This window comes from Takifugu flavidus, chromosome 7 (assembly GCF_003711565.1).
Source record: "Takifugu flavidus isolate HTHZ2018 chromosome 7, ASM371156v2, whole genome shotgun sequence".
NCBI lineage: Eukaryota > Metazoa > Chordata > Actinopteri > Tetraodontiformes > Tetraodontidae > Takifugu > Takifugu flavidus.
The window spans coordinates 11926509-11936547 of record NC_079526.1 but is presented as its reverse complement, the minus strand read 5'-3'; the positions used below and the strand labels follow the sequence as shown (position 1 = coordinate 11936547).

Here is a 10039-nt window from a genome sequence, read left to right as displayed (position 1 = left end):
TTCCAGGTAGCTACTGAGCTATCTAGCTGACCACGGATTTATTTTGTTAGCATTTAAAAAAAACAAAAAAACACGTATTTTAGCAGTGACTGCTGCTTTGGACTATTTACTTTTAACTTCGCTGAAGACTTCGTGTCAAACTGGAGGATGTCGTACAGGTAGGAAGACTAATGTTCATAGGATGTGTCAATGCTGCTGTGCATAGAAGATGATTTTAATTCTGCTGATTTGTGGAAAGTTTCTTTAGAATTTATAGCAACATTTCACCTCAAGGCCTTTTGCATTTTGGGTGCGTGTGCGTGTGCGTGCGTGTGCGCTTTACTCACTTTACTCCATTAACCCTAAATTAAAACACAACCACTCATCGTCTCCAATTTATTCCATAATCTGAAAGTGCATACATGAACAATTCTGTTCTGTTTTTATTTTTAAACATCAAATCAATCATTTATCTTCTCTGATAAGACTCCTAAAGGAAACACAAGCTACTGCAGAACACCGGTACCCTATGGATTAATCCATACAGCAAAGAAACATTTACATTGACAGTATTTTCTCGAATCGTAGCAAGCTAATAACAAAGGACATTTGATGCATTCACATTTAAGGAGAAACACAAGTCCTCGGAGTCACAATGTAAAAATTAAAAAGTCAGAGTTACAGAAACAACATTTGAACTCTTACTAATTACTACAAGTATGACTGGACAGATAGAGGTATTTGATCATGTGCACGGCTCGGATATAAACCAGACCCTCTAGATATATTGTGCATTAGACTAAAACAATTACGCATTTGAAGTGAGATGGAAAACAGAAGCAGTCTCCCCAGAGTTGGTTGTTTTCTGCGTGTTTTGTGTCTGGCAGTAACCAAATCTCTTTATTGCTAATGTTGAATCAGGGCAGCTGTTCTAACTTTTTACCTGCACAATCTCAGAATCACCTGTTATAAACTCATCAGCTGTTCTCTAATTCACCAAAACCTCCACATCTCAACCTCGGTTACACAACTGAAAAACAAGCCTCGACTCTGTAATCAGGTACTTTCACAACAGGCAAATGAAAATAAAATGCTTTTTTTTTTTTACCGCCTTTTATGTTAAATATCATCTTACTGGCTGGATAAATGTCAAAAATCAACTGGTTTTGTTCTGCACAGGAGAGGTTCAGACGGCCACAAACAGAAACGTGTGCACAGACATTAAAAATGTGACTCTACACACTCGCTGTTCTAAAAGTTCACAAGAGATGCTTTATTTTTATTTTTATTTTTTCTCTCCTCACCTTTTTTCCACACCTGTGTGCAAATGGAAACTCCCCAGTGGAGCAGTTTAATCTGATCGTCACACTTCATTAGGTCTGTCCTGAAGTGGAACGTACGCATTTAAACTTCAAGTTCTAGATGTACTTTATTGATCAGAATATTATATATTATATACTTTAATGGTCAGGATTTTATTTATTATATACTTTATTGATCAGGATATTATATATTATATACTTTAATGATCAGGATATTCTATATTATATACTTTAATGATCAGGATATTCTATATTATTTACTTTATTGATCAGGATATTCTGTGTGCAATAAGTTGTGGCGGGACAGATGTCCAGGTGCTGCAGAGGCCGACGCATCCAAGGACGCCATCATTTTAGTCAATTCTTAGTTCTGTCGCCACAGATCGGAGGATATTTGGTAAAATTTGGCATTAGGTCCACCTGTCCCCAACCTGTCCCCAACCTGTCCCCAACCTGTCTTCAGCCTGTCTTCATGCTGTCCCGAACCTGTCCCCAAGCTGTCCGCAACCTATCCCTCACCTGTCCCCAACCTGTCTTCATGCTGTCCCCAACCTGTCCTCAGCCTGTCTTCAAGCTGTCCCCAACCTGTCCTCAGCCTGTCTTCAAGCTGTCCCCAACCTGTCTTCAACCTTTCCCCCACCTGTCCCCAACCTGTCTTCAACCTTTCCCCCACCTGTCCCCAACCTGTCTTCAACCTTTCCCCAACCTGTCTTCAGCCTGTCCCCCACCTGTCTCCAGCCTGCCCCCCTCCCGTCCCCACTCTGTCCCCCCACACTGTGTGTTGTGATTGACGGGTGATCTCGGTGATGTGCATTTTCAGTGTTTAGCACCAAAGATGGTCGCAAAGTAAAGACCCCCCCCCCCCAAAAAAAACAAACAAAAACAAAACAACATGTTTACAGCTGGTGATGGAATATAACTACCAGAAGTGGTATCAGAACAGTATCTCGCCGTAACGTCCTTCAGATGAGTCGTTGTGTGTTTGTATATGTAAACGGGGAAACTAAATCTGTTTAAATATTTAACTTGTGTCTTATATTCTCTTATAAAAATAGTTGGATTCACTGTCACCCACAGCTTCTCTCACAAAGTGCACCATAAAAAGAGTCCGGGGGTCCCGGACCCAGACAGGCCTGAAATGTAAACACTTTCAGTTCAAACATGCCCAGGTATCAAAAGAAGATCGTCAAATATAATCGTTTTATCCTAATTTCCTGAAATAGTCTTATTTGGTCCACGTTAGCTGGATTTGTTTCGCTACATACCTGCATAGTTCAGTCATTCTTAGTACAGGGGGGTGTTATATTTTATCTCTGTACCTTAAAACATTCAGTGCAAAACCAAAGGCAGGAAGTTGTTTTTCTATTATTTTCATTGGAGTTGATCTTTTAAGTTAATTCTTAAACGTGTTTATGAGTGAAGGAAGCCTCGTAGGTTAACCGCAGAATCGTCTTTTTTGTTTGTTTTTTTAAAAAAAAGCTCACCAGGATTCTTGTGCTGTTGTTGACATGCATCCACCGACACACAACTATGACTTTACCGCCTTGTTGCTACGCAACGTTGTGGCGACGCAAAGGATGGAAAAGGGGGCAACGCCGAGCCTTCTGTCGCTGCTCGTGGTTTTTGTGCAAAAACACCTCAGCCAACGCATCGGAGTCCAAACGGTTGTACTGTGTTCTGGATAAAGTGCTTGTGTGTCTCTGCAGGTTTTGATTAACACACCGCTCGCTCCGTGCGCGTAGTGTGTGTTTGCTGGGAACTGCAGAGTTGCATCCTGAGCTCAGGTTCCCAAAACCGCATCAGACGCCGCGGCTGGACATCGAAGACGCCGCTACCGTTTACGCAAAACTAAAAATCGTTTGAGTGTCGTTGGACAGAAAAATTTGTCCCACAAGATCCGTTAAATCTGGTCATAATCTGGTGCGTCACGAAAGTTGACGGTAGCTTAAATAGTTACGGGTGCGTGCTGTAAACTCCTGATTTGTTCAACGTTCGGATTCGAATCGTCGAGCTCTTGATAACGACAATATCTGATTGATGCTGCGGACGGTGGCGTTTTTGATCCCACATTTGTGACTCGTGTCGTCTTTGAAACTTGATTTTGTGTTTGTGTGTCCTGTAACGTCTCACCGGTGTTGGATTTTAGAACCCCTGAACAATGTTTGGTGTCGACGGCGTCGGTAACGGTGCTGATGCGCTGAAGCTTTGGGAAAAGCGCCATCAGGGTGGCGTGCTGGTGTTTCTCAGCTGGGCTGCTGGCTGAGAGCGGGCCAGGCCAGGGTTACATTCAGCTGCTGGTTGTGTTGGATCAGGGATGTGTGGCGATAGTGGAGGACCAGGTCCCTCAGCGAGGAGTACAGGTTGTAGGGCTCGGCAAAGCCGTACCCTGTGGACGTCCTGTAGATCATGCAGTGCTTCACATCCCCATTCACACTGTTATTGGAAAAAAAAGCCACGTTTTCATGCGCCGTCAGCAAAGATGATTAAAACCTGCAAATAATCACGTGACTCACACAACTGAGCAGGCAAAGGAGCCCCTTTGAGTCTGGCTGTCCCTGATCAAGAAGGTCCCGTCCCTTCGTCCCTTCAGCAGCTCCTCCGCCTCCTTCCGTTTCATATTCCCGACGTACCAGCTCCTCTCCTCCTGGTGGGTATCGTCTGCGAGGGTGTACGGGCTGGAGGATTTTACAAAGAAGAAAAAAACCTTTTATTGAGAGCTTGTGTTTATGGGGCTTTACTCAATTCACATTAGAAATGTTTGCCCCTAGTGGTTGAGTGCTGCTACTGCAGTCCAGTTGCATTTTAAATCTTTGACAGCAAATGCGATGCTAATAATTGTAACAGGAGAGTAAAGAGGTAAAATAGTCGGTACTCACTCCTCTTCTTCGTTCCTGATGCCCAACCAGTCGTTGATCTGACTCTGTCTAAAGCCCTGCTGGGTGAGCCACCTTTGAAATGCAGAGAAAACACAAACATTGATGGTTGGAGTACTGTATTTGCGCTATATGTTAACTTGGTCTCCATCATTAAACGCGCCACCCGAGGATCTTACAGCAGGTACTGATCTCGGAGCTTCCTCAGCTGCATCAGGTCAGGCCTCAGGCTGTTGATTTTCTTGTCCATCTCCATGTGAGCCAGCGCTTTACTCCTCAGCTCCTCCTCCAGCTTTTTCTTGCTGCTGTGGATCTCCTCCACCCGCGACTGCAGCTCGTCTGAACCGCTTTGGATCCTGGGAAGAGACGGGGACGAAGACAGTTCATACTGGCCAAGGGTAAAAATGCAGAAGAAAGTTGAGGATGGTTGCAGCTCATGGTTTTGGGAAGCATACTTGTCGGTTTCTGCCCCGTTGTCTAATGTGAGGAACATGTCGATATATTCCTTGCTGTAGCGTTCCTGAGTTTCACACTCCTCCTCAAAGATGCGAATTATTTCGCCGAAAGCCTCTATGGCCGTCCGATTACTCTGCAAGTCCTGAGAGGAATGACAGAAGACCGTTACCCCGTCTCTGCTATAGTCACCCGAGGAAGCGCAGAACGTGTCACACCTGTGACGTCTGGTTGAACTTCTCATACAGACGGTCGTACTCTTTGCTCTTCTCTTTGTATTGATCCTGTAACATCCTCAGCTGCTGTCCCACGGCTTCAATGTTGATCTCCATGACAACCTGCTGTGGGAACATACATTTATTTTGGTTGGGAGCGAGATTAGGCTTTTTTGCGAAGGTGAAGTTCGGCTTTATTGATCAAAAAAAGATTTTGTTTTGGTTTGAAGGCACCATGAACTCACCTGTTGGTGTCTTGATACGGGGTACAACAGCCGTGTGTCCAGTTTGGCATTGTACTGGGCCAGGGACCTGTTCTGGTAATACTGGATGAGGTGCACCACAGAGGGGAAGGCCAGCGGCTCAGTGAAGCCAACCCTTCCTTGCTTGTTGAAGATCTTTATCAGTCTGTTGGAACCATCTTTCCTGCCAGTGTGGAAACAGAACCATCACAAAGCTGCAAATTAACTCCAGAATCACATTCCTGATATTGGATCTGCCCTCCTGCTGCCTCTCGGGGCAGCTGTGTAGGAGCTATCTGCCTCCTGCAGCCATTGCTGAAATATTCCAAAATGGTATTCCAGCTCTGGCACTGCACACTCTCCTGCTGGGAGTGGCCTGGCCGTGGCGTGGGATTGTTGGGAAGAACCAACAGGAATGCCAAGGCGCAGTTTCTTGGCATTCACACTGCATTTACATTCAAGTACAATGTTTAAGCACAGATATATTGGTATCTACCATCTTTACACATAATCTTAACACCAGTTACCTTAATGTGAGGGTGTATTCCCCTTTAACTTTACTGGAAGCATCCCGGACCAGGAACGTGCCATCAGGAGTGTTTCTCATCATACTATTAACCTCTTCCCTGCACACAAATGGGTCAGTTACTACAATGGTCTAAACAAGCCTCCAAATTATCGCCGTAGTGACGTATTACGGACCTTGAGATACTCCCCCAGTACCACTCCACGTCGGACAGATTGTCGTCCTCGGAGCTGCGGTCACATGCTCCCGTCACTGTAGCCGTGTTTTCTTCTTTCTTCGTTTTAAATTTGGTGGGGTAAAAAAAACGCAAATAGTCACACAAATTTGTGGCATCGAGAAAACATTTACAGATATTCGGAAGCGAGCGGGTGCTGGTTCGTACCTCCCTCCTTGGTGGTGTTTGTTCTCTGATCTAAAAAGACGTCGTCGTGCTCGGCAGGGACGGACAGGTCCCGCAGGACCGCCGTCAGGGTGCAGGACTGGCCCTCGCTCTCGCTTTGGTTCATCTTTGGCTCCATCCACTCTGCAACATCAACTGTACAGCGACCCGCCGTTAAGTCGTGGTGTCAGAAGAGGCCGTTGACGATCTGCACCTACGCTCCGTGGCCCTGCGAGAGTGATCGTTTGGCTGCCTGGTCGAACACCAGGCGGGAGAATTTGTACAGACTCGTCTGCTGACACATGACACTGTGGCTCGCCTGGAATACCAGAACAGGCACTCCTCCGTACTCGGGAATACTGACCCACGCGCGGTGCGGCCCGCTGCCCAGCATGCCTCGCCTCGCCTAACAAACAACAGCTGTCAGCAATGGGATGCCATGTCGGCCCGAAGGACTGGAGCTGACGTACCACTGTGCTTGTTTGTGTTTACTGCCCCGTACGTGTTCATCAGGTGTCTAGTAAACAAAGAACGGCTTTGTGTCTTATAGAGTCCGTGATTTGGGAACCGGCGTGTGACTAAACGGGCATGTTGGAGCGTTCTGCGTGTTGATACGCATGTGTCATTGGAGGCCAAGCTGGAAGCAGTTGATGTCTCCAGCACTTGTGACAGCATGCTTGGAGATGCATTAAATTGCTTCGGCAGGCCGTACTGTGAATTCGAGGAATCGTGAACATCTTGTTATAAAATTAGAAATGGCGTAAACACGTGAAACTATTCTCCACGCCCCACTTCTGAAAGGCTGCTAACAAAATCTGATGTTTTTCTCTGAGCGATAGCGTTAATCAGCAAGGTTCTGCAAAAGCTCACTAGCATTGGTCCACCGCTGCACGGCAATATTAGAATATTCGTTCATTCATATTTGTTTCCTGTATTAGTGAGTTGTTATAACCAGAATGCCAGCATCAATAGCTCAGTAAACCTTACCGTGAACCGCTGGGCAAGGCTCAACGTTGGTGCTCTCTTTCTGCTGTTTTGATTGGGTGCTCTGTGACGACATCATCTCAGGAAATCCAGAATGGGGCTCGGGATTATCCACCATATGGTCGGCGCTCCGGCTGATGACTGCAGCCTCCTCCGTCAGACACAGTGATGCTAAAGATGACGTTGGGTAATCAGCTGGCTGGAGCTCCTGGTGTGCTCCCAGCTGGGAACCATCTTCCTCCATTTTCATAGCAAAGACGCGGCAGGTCTTGTGGTCGTGTTCAGGCGCTGATGCGTCAGGGTTAGAGACACATGATATCAGCTCATAGACGCGCTCATGGCTGAGCATAGACGGAGGGACGATGCAAAGACTCAAGGCTGCCCTGTGTTGTGGAGGTAGAGCAACGTCTTCATCCCGACACTCCGCTGTAACGTCATTGAAGAGCAGTGCGATGACATTGCCAGTGTCTTCCTCCTCTTCCACGCTTAGGAGTTTGTTTCTTTATCGCGGAGCGGTGAGCGCTGTTGCATCTTAGTCTCTCTATTAAAGGGATTCATATCTGGGGAGTGTTTTACTGGCGAGTGCTTGCTCCAGTGACATTTTTGACACGTTTTGATCTTAAAAATGCACAAGATTCCTCATCATTTGCTTTTTTCATTTGATGTCATAGAGCCTAAAACAAGAAAAGAGCAGTCAGCACTCACCACCGTGATCTCCTCAACACCTGAATATCTGCAGTGTGACTCTAATTTTCTCTATTAATATTTAGATATGCATTGCTTTTAATGTCGTAGGCATCGCTTTAGAGTGTTATATTAACCGCTGCGGTCGCCATTTTACGTATTTAAAGAGTATATGTTGGTTTGCACACGCCGCTGCAGCGACCTCACTTCCTCCAGTGCATTAGGACTTTCTTACAGTGGCGATAATTAATTTCATGCTTCAGATTACAGCACTTTTTCAGTCAATATCAAAGTTGGAAACGCAAAGAAAAGATAACATTATGACTGGAGAAAGAGTAATATTATTTATATATATTGCTATATATGGCAATCTTGGATTATTTTCTAATATCCTGCTGCCCCAGAGGTTAAAATATTTACCAACGCACACAATTTAACCAACCCAGATTATTTATTACAGCCAATATCATCCCCTGATCAGCAACCATGATGATTAAAATAATTCTCTCACGGGACGGTCCAGCACAGGAAAAGACTTGTTATATAATGCCAGCGTAGTGTCATGTTATGGATCACATTACATCATAAAGAATTGGGATGTTAATCCTCTTCCTGCCGTTAACATCTGGGATTAGCCAGCAGTTTATTACCCCGGTTACTCTATATATCCTGTTGACACCAATAATTTAACTATATTTTCCCCAAAAAAATGTGCAATAAAAATGTTACCCAAATTTAAATTACGTTATTCAATTGGTTGTTGGTAATAAAATGCACATAGAGACACAACCTTTCTCCAAAAAGTCGTGACGTAGAAAATGGCGCCGCAACGAAAATACTTTGACTTTACCCAGCAGTTAAATGTGAATTTTATATTGGATGGATAATGGGTTGAAATTGGGGGGTTTTTTCAGCCCAACTCCATCATAGTCGTAATACTGGACGATTAAAATGATTTTGTTTCTTCAAATATTTTGTCTCCGATTTTGGTTTTCCCAGAGAATTTTTTTAAAAAATCTCGATGAATATTAGTAAATCAGAAATACCTCTTTGCCACGTCGGCTTGTCGTTATAAAAATGAATGAAACGCATGCTTCGGTTAAGAATTTCTGGATTTGACGACGAACACTGTCGAGTTTGTAGCGATCTTTAGATTCCCTCCTAAATAAAATACCAGGTAATTTCAGTCGAAGTGGTCGATGCAGCGATGGTGACGTTGATGTCGGTTGGTTGCAGTTTTGTGGGCACGTTATCGAACGATGGCGAATTTTAGAAAACGAGACGGCCGATGTACGCCATAATTCCCCAACGCCTTTAAGCTTTCGCCGTCCTGTACCGATGCTTGAAATGCCGAAGAACTAGGAGAGCGAACGCGCACGGAAGTTCAGAAGGGGCAACTTCTGATGCGGATAACAGCCTGAAAAAGGCAATTGCCGTTAGGAATGTCAGCAGGATGTGACGGGACGTACCTACCTGGGCCAAGACGGACGGACCTGGCGACGGGGAAGCCGACGTTTCATCGGCATCATGAAGCGACGAATAGACACGGCTAGACGCACACGTGGCTTGGATCAAACCAACCACAGGCCTCTGTCCTCACGCCATCTGATGTCCCTCCACCCCTCCATTTCTCCTATCCCACACTGCCTCTTTTCCTCTCTCCTCCATGTTCGAATGATCCTCTCCATTTGGTGGTTGTCCATCTCCTCGGAGTGCTACAGATTCCCACGGTGCCGTTCTTCAGGGCATTCCCTCTCTTCCTCACTCATGTCTTCATTTTAAAAAAAAACAACAAAAAACTAGATTTTCCAGCACATTTCCCACGCTGCCTATACTTTTATTATGAGGAAAGAAAATGCAGAAAACCAGTATAAAATCAAAAAATGATATAGTGTGTGAGGAAAATAAAAGCACAAAAAGCAAAATCCCTGGCTTTTCAGAGCTAATGCCGGTAACGGAAGGGTAAAAGAGCAGCGCTACTCTTCGCAGCGTAACTCTTTATCACAGTTTGAGACCACGGTGGGGGGACCGAAGCATGAGAATGAGTCAGTGGGATAAAAAAACTCCCATATAAATAAATAAAGGAAGGATGCCACTGTTGCTATACAGAGCAGGGGGCTTAATGCTTTCCTGAAATCCTATTGGTCGGCCTGTTGCCATGTGCTCAAGAGTCAGCAGAGATGCTGCTAACAAATCAAGGAAATGTTCTAATATTAGACTGTATGTATCCAGGCAGCGGGAGCCCCTGACCTCTCAACTCTCAAATGTTACGTTCCACTTCACACATCAGCATAATGAAAGAAGCGGCGTGGAAGTAAATGGTTAAAAAAGAAGGAAAAAAATGTTAGGGCAGCGCGGACAAAACGGCAGACAGCGTCACAC

General features: G+C 45.1%; 1 protein-coding gene across 11 annotated transcripts; it reads right to left on the bottom strand.

Moving 5' to 3' along the window:
* Window positions 1–361: 361 nt before the first annotated feature.
* On the bottom strand, window positions 362–9709 carry LOC130528394 (phosphatidylinositol 3-kinase regulatory subunit beta-like). 11 transcript variants are annotated; one of them, XR_008951276.1, is made up of 13 exons: window positions 9131–9706; window positions 6977–7647; window positions 5993–6145; window positions 5787–5877; window positions 5612–5710; window positions 5088–5268; window positions 4846–4968; window positions 4630–4772; window positions 4354–4530; window positions 4178–4249; window positions 3815–3976; window positions 1821–3734; window positions 362–1787 (listed from the first exon to the last, which is right to left on the bottom strand). XR_008951276.1 is itself a non-coding variant. In XM_057037705.1 (12 exons), exons 2-12 carry the CDS (start codon window positions 7320–7322, stop codon window positions 3545–3547), a joined length of 1734 nt encoding a protein of 577 aa, XP_056893685.1. In that variant the 5' UTR covers window positions 7323–7647; window positions 9131–9709; the 3' UTR covers window positions 362–3544. The 11 variants fall into 11 exon arrangements, 3 of the variants coding, with proteins under 3 accessions (XP_056893685.1, XP_056893683.1, XP_056893682.1); XR_008951275.1 differs by having other exon boundaries at window positions 362–1765; window positions 1832–3734; XR_008951277.1 differs by having other exon boundaries at window positions 362–1743; window positions 1832–3734.
* Between the last annotated feature and the right edge of the window lie 330 nt (window positions 9710–10039).

What these genes read in the sequence shown, in the direction of transcription:
- LOC130528394 (XM_057037703.1), bottom strand. Translation starts at nt 7,322, where the DNA reads ATGCTCAGCCATGAGCGCGTCTATGAGCTGATATCATGTGTCTCTAAC. An exon ending in AGTTCAACCAGACGTCACAG is followed by an intron (nt 4,773 to 4,845) that starts GTGTGACACGTT and finishes CATTCCTCTCAG; the next exon opens with GACTTGCAGAGTAATCGGAC. An exon ending in AACGGGGCAGAAACCGACAA is followed by an intron (nt 4,531 to 4,629) that starts GTATGCTTCCCA and finishes GTCTCTTCCCAG; the next exon opens with GATCCAAAGCGGTTCAGACG.